Source organism: Crinia signifera, chromosome 2 (genome assembly GCF_055691185.1).
Source record: "Crinia signifera chromosome 2, ASM5569118v1, whole genome shotgun sequence".
Classification (NCBI taxonomy): domain Eukaryota; kingdom Metazoa; phylum Chordata; class Amphibia; order Anura; family Myobatrachidae; genus Crinia; species Crinia signifera.
In genome coordinates, this window is record NC_139218.1 from 110,916,589 (window position 1) to 110,936,481 (window position 19,893).

At 42.8% G+C, this 19,893-nt stretch overlaps 1 protein-coding gene across 2 annotated transcripts in view; it reads right to left on the minus strand.

Annotated features, from left to right (window-relative positions):
- Nucleotides 1-2,526: 2,526 nt before the first annotated feature.
- Nucleotides 2,527-19,893, minus strand: part of LOC146059970 (zinc finger protein 184-like) — a 28,455-nt gene continuing 11,088 nt past the window's right edge. For both annotated transcript variants that reach the window (XM_083172703.1, XM_083172704.1), the window contains exons 3-5: nt 11,664-11,790; nt 10,179-10,292; nt 2,527-3,875 (exon numbers count right to left, since the gene is read on the minus strand). In XM_083172703.1, coding sequence (XP_083028829.1) covers nt 2,992-3,875; nt 10,179-10,292; nt 11,664-11,790 — 1,125 coding nt within the window. In that variant the 3' untranslated portion in view covers nt 2,527-2,991. The remainder of the gene's footprint in view (nt 3,876-10,178; nt 10,293-11,663; nt 11,791-19,893) is intronic.

A 19,893-nucleotide genomic window follows, 5' to 3' on the forward strand; every position in this document is an offset into this window, starting at 1 on the left:
AAAAGGTCCTGCGCCAAAAATTGAGCACAGATGTTGGTCAGTAACGTCCGTCACTGAACAGCGCTCAAAGGCAACAGGAATTTGATCAAAAAAAAAAAATAGATCAACCCTGTGCCGAAAAAGCTGATCAGTGATGTACGTCACTGATCAGCGCACAGTGGCCACAGGACACCCACAAAATCACACTGTGTGTAAAAAAAAAAATTAAAAAAAGACCCCACAGCACCCTCAAAAAAAAAAAAAAAAAGGTGATCAGTGATGCGACACTGATTACCAGTGAGGGGCAGCAGGTGCACAACCTTTGGTGCAACTGACAGTGCAACTGGCAGCAACTGACAGGAATATATATATAAAAAAAAAACCCTGCACCCCCAAAAAGTTGCTGATCAGCACAGATATACTGATCAGCACAAAAGGGGGGGTAGCAGACACAAAATATAGCACTCTCTATCACTCTCTGTCACTATCTCTCTCTATCTCTCACTCTCTATCACTATCTGTCCCTATCTCTCACGATCTGTGACTCTATGACACTGCTGCAGCAGCACACACAGAAGTCACAAGATCCAGGAAGTATCCAGCTGCTGGCAGCACGCTACCAGCGGTGATCAGCGGTGATCAGGTAAGTTTCAGGCAAGGATCAGGTATGTATCACGACAGATTGGCACGGTGACCGCTCTGCACGCAATTCCAGACCGGAATGGCGTCTGCAGCGCAGTCACCGTTAGTTTAAATCACGCGCCTTGGCTGTGATTGGTCCGTGGGTCCCACGGACCAATCACAGCCTTGGGGGCAGGTGGGGTGAGGTGTCGTCGTCACCGATGACCCCCTCATGCCCCCTGACGCCCGGCGGTGATTGACACCTGTGTTACCGAGCGTCTGATTCGCCAGTAACACAGGAAAACGCTGTGAATGGCTGTTCACACTGAACAGCCAATCACAGCGATCGCCGACGGGGGGGCGGCATCGCAGCCCCCCCTGGGCATGCAGGGACATGTCTGCTGTCAGGGACAGCAGACATCGTCCCTCTGTCACTGCGTCTCGAGACGCAGTGGCACTTTGAAGTCATGACGTATATATACGTCATGTGTCGGGAAGTACATCCCGGCCATGACGTATATATACGTCAAATGTCGGGAAGGGGTTAATGTACATCTGTTACCACAGAACATATTAAAATACTTTGTCTTATTGAGTTGTACAGCCAAGTAGTTTAGTATTTATGGCTTTATACTACAAATAAATGTGCCTTCTCTGTACTGTTACATTGTCTGCTAAGATAGAGTTACTTACTCAGTTCTTACTACTTACTTAAATTCTTGCGGCCAACATGTCCATACTTTCCAAGACAATCCCTTTCTTACCACAGAAAGTCAGTAATATGGCGTCGATTTTTCTTTTTTCCTTGTGTACTAGAATTCATCTCCCCACATATCTTCTGTTACTTATGGATTTATATACTGCAATGTTATGTCACAATGATTGTAAAGCATAGGACCACTGCTTCCGTGTGTTCTGTATTGCCATTACCCTCTGGTGGCCCTGCTTTTCTTTATCCAAACAGAATAGATCTCACTTATTATTGTCTTGTTTGCATAACAATTTCCTGAGGCAAAACTTTTAAGTTAAAAAGGTAGCCATCTAGTTATGGTACCCGTCTTTTACTAAAGTCATTCAAAGTATCTATTAGGGAACATTCCCATAACCCTTTTTAAAAAATGAACAAATGAAATGAATAAAATGGCTGCTGCTTTGTACTGTATTCACAATAAAGTTTCCATTTATTTCTAATGTATTTGTTACCTAGAGCGGTAAGTATCCCATGCATTGATATTGATAGGTCTTTTTTTCCAAAAGGCTAAAAAAGAGCAGATTTATAAAGTATAGTAAATTTCATCCATAATTACCATGTATGATGGTTTTGACTTACATTAAGTCAAGTTAGAAGACAATGCAATATTCCCCCACATTTCTTGCTGTCTTTTCTGATCCTCATACTGGGCCAGATTCTCTAAGCTTCAAAAGTGATAAAATGGAGAGTGATAAACAGCCAGCCAATCAGCTCCTGTCTGACATTTTTAAAGCACAGTCTGTGCCATGGCAGGTAGGGGCTGATTGGCTGGCTATTTATCACACTCCATTTTATCACTTTTGAAGCTTAGAGAATCTGGCCCACTGTCTGTGCCACATCAGAGCTGGCAGTTGTCTACTCCCTGAACGGTGGGGGTAGGTACTAATTACCCAGCTCAGGCTTGTTGTAGGGGCTCCAGACAGTTGCTAAGGGGAGCATTGTCCCTCTTTGCAGTGCTGCTGAGGAGGACGTATGTCAACCTGTACAACTGCTCACGTGTAGTCACACCCCCCTTCAGTACTCAGGCCTATGGCTGCTCTTTGCCGTCCTGCCTACTCCAATGCCTCGGCAACATATACATACATCTGCACTAGTGTAAAAAGGGATACCCACCCTTTTACGCTGAACACCAGAGATAGATAGAAGGGATCAAATGATTCACGCAAAAACAATAGTACAGATTGGAATGAGACGTGTTAACATTACAGGAAAAACAAAAAGTAAAAAATAAGCCAAACATAACCCTGTAATCATATGGCTTATTCTATCAGTTGCAAGAAAACATGCTAAACATCAATATTTGGGCAGAGTTTTACCAAGCAAAGGCAAAGGTCTAGGCAAGATTAACTAGTTAGGATACATAGGTAGATTTTCATGAACAACAGGAATGTTACACATCTGCATAAAAATATCCCTGCAAAAATGGAGTGGTCTCCTAGCCTAAACCAGAAACCTGTGTATTTCCCAGCATGCTTTGGCAATACCCGGCTGTCAGAGTATACTGGGATTTGTAGAATGTGAGGCAGCGGTTGGATAAGCTTACAATAGGTCCAACTAAAATATTTGGCAATGCATGAAATATAATTACACAAAAATTAAATAAGTACACTGATAAATTAATTATATGAAGACTTTTTGTTTTAGATTTTGTTGTGAATCCTGCGGTGCCTTATCAAATGTGAGCTGCGAAAAAAGCATTTTCCACATTCATTGCAAGTGTAGGGCCTTTCCCCAGTATGGACTTTTTGGTGTCGGACAAGGTCGGAACTGTGCCGGAAACTCTTGCCGCATTCACTGCAGACATAGGGTCGTTCTCCTGTATGCACTCTCCTGTGTATAATAAGATTGGAACTGTTTATAAAGCTTTTACCGCACTCCAAACACACGTATGGCCGTTCCCCAGTGTGAATTCTCTGGTGCATGACTAGATATGCACTGCTGATAAAGCTCTTCCCACATTCCTTGCAGATGTGGGGTCTTTCACCTGTGTGAGTTCTCTGGTGAATGATGAGACTGGCATTCTGGGTAAAACTCTTGCTACACACTGTGCAAATGTAGGATTTAGCTGGTTTAGCAGCTTTCGGTTCTGAGTTGGCATTGATTTTACGTTCCGTGAAAGTGCAATTTGCATCCTGGGCATTAGTACTTCTGCCACTTATTAAATGTCTCCTCCTAGTCCGGGTTTTTGGAATGTTAATAATCGCTTTTTCAAGGAATGGAGTATCCTCCTCCGGGCAGTTTTCCTCTATTACTTGAGTGTTTATTGGGTTTGCATTTCCTTTAGCATATTTCAGTGCAAGATCGGATTTACATGGTGTCTTTATAATGGTTCTGGAGTTGGATGAACTTCCTCCGTCACACAATGTATTATCCAGAGGAGTACTAAGGAGTGATCCCTTGTGTATGATTTGAGGAACATTATCTCTTGGAGTATCTTTTATATTTCCATCATCTTCTGGTGTGACATAACAAAAGTTTACAAGTGTTCCACATTCATCTTCAGATTGGTCATCTTTACATCTACCTGCCAAGCAAACATTAAATCAATTAATAAGAATCATATGTCTTACAATTTATGTGTCATTAAACAGTGCCACAAAAAGAATGTCAGCAACACAAAGACACACACTAATGGATGATCCAGAACGGGAAATAAACTTCACCTTTGGAAACCATGTTGTACTGCAGGTGGGGCAGATTTACAGTGTGCAGAGAGGGTTTCATTTGGAGGTGGCGTGTTCTAGCAGAACTCTAAATTACAGTGTAAAAATAAAGCTACTCATTGTATGTGGGCTACATGCAAAAGTGGCCAGTACTATCCTGCATACATGCAAATTAAAAGTATAGTATTTGCACCGCTTGTAATGCTACACAGTCTGGACAGGTACCAAAGATAGGTTATATAGTTTATGCTAGAAGGGCTGTCTCCTTTAGCAATTTTTGAATACCATATCATTTTCTTTTTTTACCTTTTCCCCAATACAGTGCTTTCCAGACTCATAGGGTGAAATGTAATAGGATGAGAGAATCAGTAATTGAGAGATTTGGTAAGAAATCTAAAGTTTTTTAAAGCGGCAATCATTTACAAGTTGTAAATGATTGCCGCTTTAAAAAAAACTGTAGAGTTCTTACCAAATCTCTCACTTTCTGAATCTTTCATCCTATTACATTTCACCCATAGCGTTTGTGTTATTAGTCCCAAAGCACTGCTGCCATCCAGTGGAATTTTGTAATATTACATTTAAGTGTTCAGTGTCTATTTTCTGCTGTAAGGCTACCCACTTGTCACTTTGCTGATCCACCACAAGCTCAGGGACTGCACCATTTTCTCTTTATTTTCTACTATTCCAACAAGTTTCTGGGATATTTTGAAACCATACAGTATGTTTTAATTTTATGGCTCATTTGTCCACCCATTCTTTGGGGGGTATTCAATCCCACCAGTGACAGTCTGAATTGTCGAGCATTTGTTTTTCTCGTTTTGCTCGACATGAATATTTAGCTCGACAAGTCGAGTTCTCGTCTATTCAAACTGTAATTTCAATCCCACCAGTAACAGTCCGAATTGTCGAGCACTTGCATTTGTTTTTCTCATTTTGCTAACTGAAAATTTAGCTCGACAAGTCGAGTTCTCCCCTGCTCGACAAGTCGAGTTCTCCCCTAGAGAGGAAAGTGGCAATTGTCAGAGATAGGCTTCATTTTTATAGTCAATTATATAAAAGTAGATATCTTGTTAAAAATGAAAATTCTCCTATAAAAACCATTTCCAAATCAGCAGACTGCACAATGCTGGTATCTCCCTGAAGTCTCAGTACAGGAATAAGAGCTCTGAGGTAAATTGCAATGCATTGCATTGTAGAAGTAAACAAAAGAATGGCAACAAACAAACATTGTATCCTGAGTAATTCTGCCCCAGAATGGATACAAGGGACCTAAACATAGGTGTTTGATTAAACCAGAAGTAGACATAAATAGACATGTATAATACTTCTTATAAGCCAAATGGAATAATTTAAACAAATGCGTAATAATACAAGCTGAAAACTGATGCTGACAATGGAATAATGGGTTAAAGCATACCATATAAACATGCAGCAAATGTACAGTTAATCAAAAGAGGAATACAGGTATTTAGCAAAATATCGCAAAGACAGAAGTCAAGATAAGCACTACAAACATTAGTACAATCCTGCATATACATTTAACACAATTTATGAACATGCAACAAGAGAAACTCCCTTGTCACGACAGAAATAATTGTCATGTTAAATTTGAGGAAAGAGTGATTTCAAACAGTCGAGGTCAGGTGAATTCTTTGACATTGAATAGGCTGCAGGAATTATCTCGACAGATTTTACCCAAAATAACTCGACAAGTCGAGTTATGTTCAACTCGACAGTCGAGCAAACCGAAAACCAAATCAGGCGAGCTCTGCTCGACAAGTCGAGAAAACTAGACAATGAATAGGCGACCTCATAAATAACCAACCTCTCGTCGAGAAAACAACAAAGCTCGACAAAAATAAGGAGCTCGACAGACATTGAATACCCCCCTTTATCTCAGAGGTCCTCAAACTATTTTCTCTGGGACCCCATCAGATACTAAAAATAATTAAAGGACCCCAGCAAGTTACTGCAGAAGGTCATCACAAAACATGTGTAGTCAGCAGACAGCATATACATGGCAGCATTGTGGAGGCACAAACTGATGGGAGGAGTCTATAAAATAACAGACAATTCAAAAACAAATTCAGACTCCTTGAATCACTGACTGAGATTAGAAAAGTCATCAGCCTGATGGTCAGCAACATGGAGTCGCGACCCCTTGTTGAGCAGGTCGGGACCCACTTTGGGGTCAGGACCCACAGTTTGAGAACCACTGCTTTATCTCATTCAATTTGCATTGATGGTGTAATGGCTAGCATTACTGCTTCACAGTACTGAGGTCTCAAATGAGAATTATGCACCATCTCCCTCACTATGACTGGGCGACGGCATCTCCTCAATACTTGCCAACTGGGTATACATTGTGAACAAAAATTAAATTGAAGCCATCATGAAATGGAGATGATCTTTTAAAGGCAAATTTTCAACTATTGTGCACTGATCTGAGAACTGAAACTGCTATACACTCTCTCACTGAGACAGTTCGAGAGGACTATGGTAAGTTATATTTTTTTATAGCACACTTTCTCCAAAAGTTCTTGTTTTCAGTCACTCGAACGAGGATGTAGAAAATAGGAAGCACAGAAATAATCTTAGGGTCCACAACATAGCTATATATATTATACAGGGTATGGTCCAATCTGATCCAGACCTTAAACTGAAGGACACTAATCTTCTGTCTTGCTACAAACGCTCTCGCAACTTAAAATATATTCTTGTTAAAACAGATATTTCATTCAATGCTAGTAAAACTAGAAGTAAAAAGGTTATGTACGTTGTACTTGCACCACGTGCCGATTCCTAATGCCTGGGCCTATTTGCCACACGCCCAGACAGGGAAAGCTTTGTATATTAACCATACGTTAACTTGTAATACGAAGATCGTAGTCTATCAGATTGTATGTCCCTGCGGACTTTCGTACATAGGTAAGAAGGAACGCTCAACCATTAAATCGGATTGAGTGGGCAACCTGTTGCTTGTCACTTCGCCACAGCAGCGCATACAATCACACAATTACAATTTTGCATGATTGGCCATATTCCATTCTCATTGAGAGGTGGTAATAGAAGATTAAAACTACTGCGTTGCAAAGCCCGTTGGATCCTCCCTTTGGGGACATTGGTCCCTAATGGACAGAATTAATATTCAGGGCTTAATGTGTTAATGCACTGAATTATTTATGTAGTATTCATGATTTGCTTTAGCTAGACATTGTGCCATAATAACAATATATCCCCTCAACAAAATATCCCTTTAACAATATATACCTTTGATACTTCATATCCCTTCATATATGTGCGCTATGTTATTTTATTTTCTGTCTGATGATTTATGCTTGTATTGTTTGTTTTTGGTGCTGGCATTATTGTTTACTATGTTACCTAGGTGATGGGTCACATGTGACCAAACACGTGAACGCAGAAGTCTGCAGCAGCGTGATGACGTCACATATACTGCGCCGCTGCACGGGCGTTCAGTCCCGTTCGCGGCAAAACACTTCCACTGGGTGTATTTAAGGGAAGATCGTTTTGTATTATGTAGCTTAACGAAAATGTCCTAAGTGACATTTAAACTTTGCTTTTGCTATTCAAAGTATTTTTTCTTGGCTGGAGTGCCGCACAGTCTGTATGTGATTCTAAATATTCCCATGAAGGCACCCACATGGCAGCATTTCAAGAGGTCCGGCCGGACAATACGGATTCTTTATATATAGTTACAGAGGTGTCCAGATATATCCCTCCGCCATGGAATACAAGTCATGTTATATATAAACACGTAAGCTCTGTGAGACTATGTAGTGCGGATGTCTTTTTTGTGACTTTTTCTATCAAATCTCTTATATATTTAGCTACATCTGTCAATCATTCTGTGAGTGTGTCTATAACGCTGGGCGGAGTCATAGGCTAATAGCCTATCAGAGCCTCCTTGACTTAGCCCACACACACAGCCACAGAATGATTGAGATCACTATACTGCTGACTGCTGCCAGGATTCCTCCCAACTAGCCTGCAATGGCCGGGATCAATTTCCACCCCACTTCCTGCAGGTATTGTGGGGAGCCTGTGCCCTCACTCCCTGTGGCTGGGGACGGTTAAAATAAGAGTCCCGCTGCCACTCCACAGCCTTAAATGCAAAACATGTCCTTTAACACCTTTACCCAAAAGCACCACCTCTACCAAAAACTTCCTTCACAACTCCATTCTGTACACCCCACTCTCCAAGCCCTTTTAATGTAACATATATCACCTCTAACTAAACTGGCAATGCTGGAAATCCTCTATACAATACAAATCATATTTCAAGCAATAAAGGCGCTCACAGGTTAAGGCGGCGGAGCCGCTAACAACGGTGTGAAGAGCTCCCGTAGGTCGCGATGAATCACCTAGTACTATAATATATGCTCTCAATGGTATTTAGTTCTTCACAAATACATTCCACGTACCCATTGTCATTTGCCCTATGATGATGGCATTGTGGACACAAATGTACATTCTTATACATATGGTGGAAAGGGTATGGGTGATTGGGTCGACATGCATTGGGTTGTGACCACTGAAGGTCAACATGAGCTTAGGTCAACACCTGAAAAGGTCAAAAGGGTCATTAGGTCGACACAAGCTTGCTATACTCACGGCATGCGTCCGTATGCTTTGGGCACTATTTTATTCTCCCTCCAATCCCTAGTAGATGGTAGGGCATGAAATACCACATGTTGGCACATATTGGCTCAAAGAAAAGTGAAAAAACATGTTGACCTTCACCATACTGACCTACTGCTTGTGTCAACCAGTCTACCTAAAGCCATGTTGACCTAAGCCCATGTCGACCTTAGGTGTGTCAAACTAACAATCTTATTAGGGATGCCAATCCCGGGGCATTTTTTCAATCCCGGGATTCGGGACTGAAAAATGCTCAATCCCGGGCATACCCAGCCTACTGTACACAAACATTAAAAGCAGCAAAAACGCCCTGCCCCCCCACTATTTACTTACATTTGCTGAGTGGGCGGCCGGGCTGATTGGGTGGCTGGGAGCCGCGTATGCTGAGTGAATGGGTGGGCGGGCGGGCTGCTGGCTGGGTTGGTAGGCAGGTTGGCCGGGAGCCGGGAAGACTGGGTGGGCGGGCTGTGCCCTGCGCAGCGTGACCTCTGACCTCGTCACGCTGCGCAGTGCAGCACTGCCGGGTATGGGAGAAGCCGGGCAGCGTCTGAGCGAGTGCTCAGACTCTGCCCGGAATTAGACTGCGCATGTGCAGTCTAATCCCGTAATCCCGGGATTGGAAACTCCAATCCGGGATTGAAATCCCGGCGTTTTGGGGGCCAAATCCCAGGATCCCAGGATGGGCCACCCTAAACTTTATACCGGTGGAAGTGTCCATACATCTTCGAAATCTGAGTTATGGTCCTATCCTTGATAGGCCAACAATCAATGCTACGCTTTCTAAGGATCATTTACATACCCTTCTCTGTAAACCTGCTGTGTATGGTCTACAAACTAAGCAACAAATATTGTAATGCAAACAAGTTTCTTATTGCCATGAATTGGAAGCTGCGTAACAGAGCCGTCTCTTCCGCTGTTGATGACACATCTGTATGGAGCTTGATTCAGAGGTGTGCGCACTCCTGATGCCAGACGTAGTGGGGATATATTATTACTGCACGTGTCTAAATTGCACTGCGAATATGTTGCGGTTGTGTCCGTTTCCTGTAGCAGTAGCTAATTTCAAGCACACAAAGGGAGAAGTGTATTGAAATGATTAGTGGTCACTCTGAAGCTGTGACAGAGAGGTCCCAGCAGATGCATGGAGATGGTCTGTATCATGGAAGTGATGCAGGTGTGTCAGTGAGAGCGCTTATTTACACAGATGCTGAAACGCTTACATAGGAATACACGGGTGGAAAAATCACATCTGCCATAGGGTTGGTTAAGTTTTCGCTGAGGTGGTGTCTAAGGACACTGGCATTGAGTGTTTCAGTCCTTGTACATTTGGATGCACGGATGCAAGCAAGTGTATAACGAGTGCAGCCAATCTGTAAACTGAAATGCCTGCAGTCCTGCACAGAACTAATGGGGCTGTTACTGCGGTTTACCCACTCACCATGGTTGCCTCCGTGTGACATACTGTACCTGCCGAATGCGCAGAACACAGAAGTAATACTCACTTGTAGAAGTACTAGTGTGGCAGTCCCTGTTCTGTGAATACAAATTGCTCCTTACACATAGCTCTTCTCCTCGGTGGATCCGGGACACAATCTCGGGCTTCACATAAATATAACCTGTTAGCACAGAAGAGTGGATGCGTACAATTATCCAGTGCCGAAATTTATACTCCAGACCGTCTAAAATTCCCCTACATTGCTAACTGTCTGGCTGTACCTGTCAGTCACATCGACTTATCCATTGGAAGATCTATTTATTTCTGCTGTCCTGCCTAATGGCACACTGGTGCAGATGTATTAAGCCTGGAAAAGTGATAAAGCAGTACCCATTACTTATTGTAACTTATGTCCAAATGCACACAGGTTAGACTTGAAGGGGAAAATTCACTAAGATGGGATTTCTAATTTAGATGGGATGTTGCTATGGGAAACCAATCAGATAATATTATCTTTAAGAATGTGCTAAATAAATAAGTAGATTCTGATAGGTTGCCAATAGCAACATCCCTTGTGAAATAGAACTCCCCTCTTAGCAAATTTCCCCATAGAGTGGCTAAACCCATGCAAGCTACTGGGCGCAGGGTCCGAACTAGCGCCGGTGCAGCACAACGGGTACTAATTATGGCAGGTACTACTTATTGCATAATCATTATATACCAGCCTCCTCCAAGACACAGGCCCTAACAAAGAAGGATTAGGGAGGGTGTATCGCTTCCGCATGTCACCCCCTACTCCAACTCTCTAAAGTGGTCCTCCTGCTGTTGCTGAATGGAATCGGACATCCACAGCACAAACTTTGGAGGAGAGGAGCTGCCTTTTCTGCACCTGCCATCTCTTATGTTACATGCAGAGAGTACATTCACAGTGCTGAGCATTAAAGCAAAATAATGGCACATATTTCAGCATTTAAAAGTGCTACAATCCACAAGTTAATACAGATCTGTTGCTCTGTGTTGGTTGCTGCTAATTTGCACCCGCTGATCCCACATTTAGGCCAGATCTGTCCCACCTGTAGTGCACATGGTTTTGCCCATTTTCCAAACAAATTTGTACTGCAATCAGATCTGAATAAAGGCCTTAAGGTGAATAGATAGTGGTTATGTGCAAGGCATGTTAGAGAACCCAACTGTGCTGGAACCAATTCTGGGAAGTCTGATTTAAATATGATCCGCTGGCCTCCATCAAAATCTGATCATACAATATCATACACCTTACCATGCAATTCTTGACCTAAATGGATTACATTGTGCACTAGCAGAAACCAGTGTTTTTAACAACTGTGGACACTAGTGGGATTTGTGGTGGACATTACAAGCAGACATCAGAAATGTAGACTATTCAGTCTCTGAAGCTGGCACATGTTGGGATAAATTCTTGGGATAAATTCTTCCAAATAATTGTATACTGTGTACAAAGTTATTTAAGAAGGTGAAGACTCCAGCATAAATATTAAGAGAGATTTCTCCAATGGGTCAGTAAGAAACCTACCTACTAAGGTTGGGGTCTGGTGGATTTCAACTGTTTCATTTTTGCAAGATTCCTTTTGCCTCTCTTCAAACGACTCTAGCTCCTCTACTGAGAAACGTACGGTGAGATTATCCGGCTTTAGTGGTTCCTGTAACAGAAAAGCAATATGCACATATTATATAGTAACAACAATTATTATTATTATAGAGAGCTCTTACTCCAATAGGACTCAAGGCGCTTAACAGATAGAATGAATGTAATATAGTACAGGAACAATGAAGTACAGAAAAGCTTTTCATAAACTATACTTAAAAGAATTACAGACATGCTTGAGTAAACAGTAAAGTTTTGAGTCTGCTTTTAAAGGATTCTAGAGAGGAAGTCTCTCAAACTGTGCAGGGAAGTGAGTTCCATAGAATTGGACAGAAGGTTTAAAGCTCGACCCCCAGATGAATTACAGGAGATTCAAGGTACTGCAAAAAGTCCTTAATCTACAGATCTCAGTATTCGGCTGGGACAGTATGAAATCAGAAGTTGCTTAAGGTACACTGGGCCTTGGATATGTAGGGCTTTGAAACTCAGTAAATTCAATTTTTTTATTATTCTCCATCTTATAGGCAGCCAGTGAAGGGAGTAGAGAATGGGTGTTATGTGGCTAACATGGGGCTGGTTGGTTAGCAGCCTGTAATTGGTGCAATTCTTTTGCTAGGAGACCAAGGTAGAGGGCATTACAGTAATGTAATCGAGATTATACAAATGTATGTATGACTTTTGGCACATCTCCAGAGAGAATACTATGTACTACTTACATAGTTGGTGCAGCGGGAGGTGCGGCTGGGGAGCCAGCAAGGCGATGCAGGGTACTGCACTGAGCGGCCGGGCCAGCGGCAGCGGACTGAGTGGGGTAGGCAGTGTGGAAGTGCGGCCTGCGCAGCGTGACCTTTAACATCACGTCACGCTATGCAGAGCTGAGTACTGGGTTGGGAACAGCCAGGCAGCGTTTGAGCAAGTGCTCAGACGCTGCCCGCATGCAAAATCGAATCCAGAAATCCAGGGATTGGCCACACTAATTGTGGCTGATGTCAATCCAGCATCTAGAACACCACAATTCTGCACATGATCAGATAGAATTAAAGGTAATGGCTACCTTTCGGCAGTAGCTTGTATGATCATATGATGACATTCCCTTGGTTTATCCTTGAAAGATATAGCTTTTAAGGGCATATCTGGATCTTTTCCCTTACAATGTAATTATCATGAATGTACATCAACCCAGTATTTTGGTAGGTGTAAAATGAAGGGACTCAGGATGAAATACTAGGTTCCCGACACTGCTCTTTATCAGGGTTTGGCTGAGAACCAACATTTGCTGGATAACAGACCCAACAATTTCCCAGGTCATAAATCTGAAAAGGTCAAATTATCCTTACCTATAATTCCATTTCTTCTTAGAGATCCCATGGCAGCCACTCTGGGATATTTCCCCTCCTCCTACTTGTAGACAGGTTGATTTTTTCCCTGCTGGGACCGCCCACCTCTGGTATTTAACCCAGCTCCTCCCTCAGTTCAGTGTCATTTGACTATCTCCTATAATTACATAGAGGAAAAAAGTCACACCATACAAGGACGGTAATCGGCTGCCATGGGATCTCTAAGAAGAAATGGAATTATCGGTAAGTATAATTTGACCTTTTCTTCTACGATCCCATGGCAGCCACTCTGGAACATACCAAAGCCAAAAATCAGGGACGGGCAACAGCATAATGCAATAATATTTATTTATCCAAGGCACATTTTAACACTTGTTCCCCAAATGTATGAGGAGACACATCTAAAGCATAGTGTCTGATAAATGCGTTGATAGAAGACCAAGAAGTGGCTTTATAGATGTCAACCACTGAAGCTTGTGCCTTCCTGGCCCACGATGCTGAAACTGCCCTTGTAGAGTGTGCCTTAATGATCGGTGGTACGGTCCGCTCTTCCGTCTCATAGACTTAGGAAATTAATAGTCTGATCCATCTTGCTAATGTCTGCTTAGCTGGAACCAGACCTCTTCTAGGACATTCAGGAACAATAAACAGATGATTGGATTTCCTGATTCCTTGAACTCTATTGAAGTATATGGTAATTGCTCTGACCAGGTCCAACAAATGCCAATCAATTTTCTCGTTATCCTTTGACTCTGAATTGAAGGCTGGACACAGACTGAGGCTACAGGGGGAGAGGAGCATGCAGCTTCTGCTGGGAGCTGGGCCTCTGTCATGTTGAGCAGGTCAGACAATTATTGGGACACTGAGGAAGCGGGAATACCGCGAAACGGCCGTTTGTCCACCAACATATCTACAAGTCAGAGAGGAGATACCAGTCCCACCTGACCTTTTGAGACCCTTGAGGGAATTTCAGCTCCAGCACCTTCTTACCTGAAAAAGGATCCTGTGACAGCACTGGTCAATCCATTCGGATGGTGGTAAGATCCCCGTGAGGGGAACTAACATATTGCTGCTGATACAATCACACTATTTAGCATGTGCAATTATAGTTACAATGAGCTCTCTTGCATAGATATCTCATATGGGAGACCACAAGAAACAAAACTCTGGTTTGGGATATAGAGATTGCTCCTGCTGTGTACTAAAAACAACTGCATAGGACTGCTATATAAAAATCACCTTTATTTCTGGTGACACAGAAGACGAGACACATCGCTCATCACCCACCAATGCTAAAGCACATGGGAGAAAGCAGCATGTGAGGTAGTCCATATGTGTCACTAATCTAACTATTTCTCTGTTATCACTTTCTGGGTACACTCACTCACGATCGAAGGTACAACCCCTGCAAGGGCATTGGCCAACCAGGGGGCCCCCTTCCCTAATGTGGATAGAAGAAACCCATTTTTTTCTTATCCATATTTGCAACTGACGCACGGATTAAACCCGCTCAATTGTGTGGATTGGGTAAACCAATCCATTAACGACAATCAGCAGCAGTTCCCGTGCAAAAACCACCTTGCAGGGATATACTGACACATCTTTATCTAATCTAAATCTACTTTCCAGTTCCTACTATTTTGTTTCCACTGTGGACTATTTCTCCCTCTCTAAAATATGTGATATAAGTGCAGTATACATAATTTTTGAGACCACCAGTTGATAATACAATTACAGAGATGATGATACTGTGAACTTGCTGAAAAAAAGATTCTTTCTCATATTATTTTGTCTCATATCAAGGGTACTCTGCCTTTTATATAATGTCTTGTTTTTTACCACATTGACAATATAGTAAAGAAAATTCGCAATCCACCCACCTAACAGAGGTGTCCTTTAAACAATTCCTCATGATAACCAATGATATTACCACCGCTAGACAGGCAGTTTTGCTTATACTGATTATATAATAATTATCTAAAATCTACATCAAATACTTCCAATCATAGACGGAGTTTATAAACATAAGGAATTGTGTGTACATGTTTTTGTATGTCATGTATGTCTAATGTTATGTCCGAATCCACTATAAAAACATTTTAAATTACTAAATAATTAAATGTTAAGTTTTAATAAAGCGTGTCCCCAAACAAAGAGAGTACTTTCTCTTTTTCCTTTACGATTTCTTGACTAAGATGGAACTTGGATACCATTTTTGGTAAGAAATCTGGATGCATTCTTAATGATACTTTGTCTTTAAATATCATCAGATAAGGCTCCTCAGACCATAGAGCTTGGATCTCATCAATTCTTCTGGCCAATGTGATTGATACCAGAAATACAACTTTCCATGTAAGGAACTTCAGTTCTGTATCTTAAGGCCTTCAGAACCATAGTAAGGATCCCATGGGGCAACCATGGACTTCCTTTGTGGACGAAGTCTCTTAATAGCATTACAAAACCTGATAATCAGTTTCTCTTTTGCCAATTTACTATCCAGGAACACACTCAACGCCGAGATTTGACACTTCAGGGTGGAAACTGATAACCTCATTTGAAAACCTTGGCATAGGAATTGTAACACTTGTGCCACAGAAATGTCTCTCAGGACAACTGGGCTATCCTTCCAGGCTAGAAATTACTTCCAGGTTCTGTAATATGCCAATGACGACACCTGTTTCCTAGCATGAAGTAGTATCTCGATCACCTGATCTGATAAACCTTGTCGTTTTAGAGCTTGCCTCTCATTTTCCAAGCCCTGAGACAAAATACTTCTGGATTGGGATGGAAAACTGGTCCCTGACTCAGAAGATCTGGAGTTACTGGTAAGATAAAAGGCTCTTGAACCGCTAGCTTCAACATCATCGGGAACCACGGTCTCCTTGGTCAAAAGGGTAATATCGCTACCACTGTAACCTGCTCCTCTTGGATCTTCTTCAGAATTCGGCCTATGAGTGGAAAGACATACCCCAGTTGGAAGTTCCACTGAACTGACAGAGCATCAACCGCCACTGCCGTAGGTAGATAGAATCTTGAGTAAAATGTCTTCACCTTGCAATTGGCTTGCATCACCATCAGGTCCACTTCTGGTACCCTGAAGTTCTCTACTACTATCTGAAATACTTCTTGTTTCAACTCCTATTCTCCTGGAAGTATGTTCTTCCTGCTTAGGTAGTCTGCCACCACGTTTTCCTTTCCTAGAACATAAATCGCCGACAGGGACTTTAAGTTTTCTTCTGCCCACTTCAGTATTTTTCCTGTCAGATTCATAACAGTTCTGCTCCAGGTAACCCCTTAGTGAATTAGATGTACCACTACCGTCACATTATCCGAAAAGATTCTCAAAAGTGTCTGTTTCAAGAGTTTCTGGAAGTGGCCTATGACATAAATGAGGACAGTAAACTTTCCTTCTGAGACCAGTTTCCCTGAGTCGATAGTTGTAATAGATGGGCTCCCCATCATGACTGGCTTGCATCTGTCGTCATACTTAAGAACTGTGAGAGATGAAGCAACGTCAGTCTCGTCTGTAGTACTTTTGACCACCAGCTTAGGGATTCTCTTAATCTTGTATACATTGGAATCCTTGTTAACCTGTGACTCTTGCTTCTCTCCAATGGAAGGAGCTCCCATTGTATACTCCTCATCCTCCACTGTGCCCAGGGAACTATGTTGATAGCAGACACCATCATTCCTAGAAGCTGCATTCCCGTTTCTAGTGTTATATGCTGGCGTCTCATACAACTTGATGCAAGACACTGAATCTTTGCACATCTTTCTGGTGATAAAGCCACCTGAAAACTGCTTGTGTCGTTGAGACGGCTGTAACTTGCTCTTCTGACGATTGATTATCCAACCATGTGTCTCGAGATATTCTATTACCGTCTGCAAACTCTTTTTTGCTTCTGCCTCCGAGTCGCCCGCAATCAGCAAATCATCTAAGCAGGGCCAAATTTGAATTCCTTTTTGCTACCAAACCTTGGTAACAAGTATCTTTGAGAAGAGACTCGGAGACGATGTTAGGCCGAATGTTAGACATCTGAATTGGAGATGATCTTTGAACAGGCAAAATCTTAGGAATTTCCCGTTCTTGAATATGGGTATGTGATAATAGGCCTCCTTTAAGTCTAGTGCCACAAGAAAGATGTTTTTCCTCATTCCTGCCAGAATAGAGGCCAATGTCTCCATCCTGAATCGCTTTTTCTCCAAGAAGGAACTTAAACTTCTGAGATCCAGGATAGACCTGAATCCTCCGGTCTGTTTTGCCACTAGGAATAGATTTGAGTAGAACCCTTTTCTCCACTGGGATCTTGGGACCTTCTCTACAGCTTTTATAGCCACAAGTTGATCCAAGATGGCTTTTAATGCTTCTCTTTCCACTATCCCTTGGGGAGGACAAGATATCATGAAGCTGTCTCTTTGAGGTAGCTGACGGAATTGTAACTTGTACCCTTCCTTTACTATATCCATTATCCATCTCTCCTTTACAGATCTTTGCAACACATCTGCAAAAGCCGCTAGACTCGCTCCCACCGGACCACTTTCGGCATAGTCATTGCCTTGGCTAACCTCTTGATAGTTGGTGAAAGGACTGCCGTCCTGATGCACTCATTCTGCCATACTGACATCCTGGCCTATAGCTTCTAGCTTCTTTGAATTGCTGCCGTAAAGACATAGGCACTGGAAATCTATTTGGAAACTGACTGTTTCTTTTGTCTTGAGGTAGACAAACAGATTTAGCCCCTGAGATCTGAAGTATCATCGTATCCAACTTTTGACCAAATAAGAATGATCCTTCAAAGGGTAAGGACGCTAGACTCTTTCAGTGAATATCCGCATTCCAGCTTTTTAGCTATAATGTTCGCCTTGCCAATACTCCTGCCACCATAGTCTTAGCCGAAAAAGGTAACCATGTCCAGTGATGCTTCGCAAATATATCCGATGGCTCTCTGCATAGTTTCCAAATTTTTCAACAGATATTGTCTGGATATTCTGTCTTCTAAATCCTTCTGCATATCTGTGCTCCACAACCTCATGGCTCTGGCCAATGATGCGATAGCCATTCCTGCTTTTAATGATACTGCGGAAGACATATGTAATTTCTTCAAAGAATTCTGAGCCCTTTTATCCATGGCGTCCTTAAATGAAGCCCCGTCTTCCAGAGATATGGTTGTCTTGGAAGTTAGTTCAGCTACTGCTGCGCCAACCTTTGGAACTGAACACCATTACATGAACTGTTCATCTTTGAACGGTACAGCCTATCGATTCTAGGAAGACAACCTAGTCTTTTCTCTAACATACTCCATCCCTTGAGAATTAGATCTTTCATTACACGGTGAACTGGAAAACATCTACCTTTTCTTGAACGATCTTCAAATAGTCAATCTTGAGCATCCACTGGCTCTACTGGTTCCTTGTAATCAATTGCCTTATGTATGTTCTTTAACATACACTCAACCAAATCCAGATCATACAATTACCTATCCTCTCCAATCTCTCCTGATTCTTCGCTGGAGGAACCTGGTTGATCTTCTTGTCTTTATTCTGATGACTCAGAAGAGCCTTCTCGTCCAATGTCGCCTGCGACCTGGATCTCTTTGATTGAATCAACTCCAACTCATCTCTTGTGACAAAAGATTTTTTCATCCAGTCCATTAGTTGTCTCAACATCTCAGGTTGAGGCGTATCCTCTGTCACTGCCGGTCTTCTGTAATCTTCAGACTTACCTCCTTTTGCAGTAGTCAGTAATACGTTGTCACATACCACACATTTACCAGCGACTCCTTTCTTATTGCAAATCCTCTTTTTAGGTGGTGATGAAGACACACTAGCAAAAGTAATTAATTAATTACTAACTATCTAAAAATAAAATAGGTACTTGTGTATTTTGGCGGCGCCCATCGCATACCATAACGCATACGATGGTATGCGATGCGACGCGATATCGTTCGATACTGTACGATGGCATACAATTTTCAAATTGTATGCCATTGTACATGGCATACAATGCCATACGATGCGATGCGATTTAACATTGTATAAGCACCCTAATGGGTGCTTATACAATGTTAAGCACCCTAATGGGTGCTTACAATGTTAAATGCACCCCCACGCCACCCCCCCACTATAAACGTGAACCCGAAGCGTGGCGAGCGCAGCGAGCTCGAGCGGGGCGGCGGTACGCGTCCTACGACCTTTTCATACCCCCACTATCCACGTCGGCGTGGAGTCGAGAATAGTGTGGCGAGCGCAGCGAGCCACCGAGCCCGAAGCGTGGCGAGCGCAGCGCGCCCCGCGAGGGGACGCGGATACCTGTGAAGCCCGCGAAGGGACGCGTTTACCTGTGAAGGTATCTGCGTCCGCTCGCCACGCTTCGGGCTCGGTGGCTCGCTGCGCTCGCCACACTATTCTATTCTCAACTCCACGCTGACGTGGATAGTGGGGGTATGAAAAGGTCGTAGGACGCGTACCGCCGCCCCTCGCGGGCTCGCTGCCCTCTGCCACGCTTCGGGTTCACGTTTATAGTGGGGGGGTGGCGTGGGGGTGCATTTAACATTGTAAGCACTCATTAGGGTGCTTATACGATTTTTCATCGTATAGGGGGTCAAAATCGCGTCGCATCGCATGCCATCGGGTACATGGCATGCGATGCGATACGTTCATCGTACGATGTACATCGGGGGCGCCGCTATAATACACAAGTACCATAAAATAATTCTAGCCCATAAAAACACAGGCTTACATCCTCACTTATCCATCCACCCCCACCCCCCCCCACTCCTCGTCAGGTAGCCCGGCAACAAAAACAACCTATCCTGACTAAC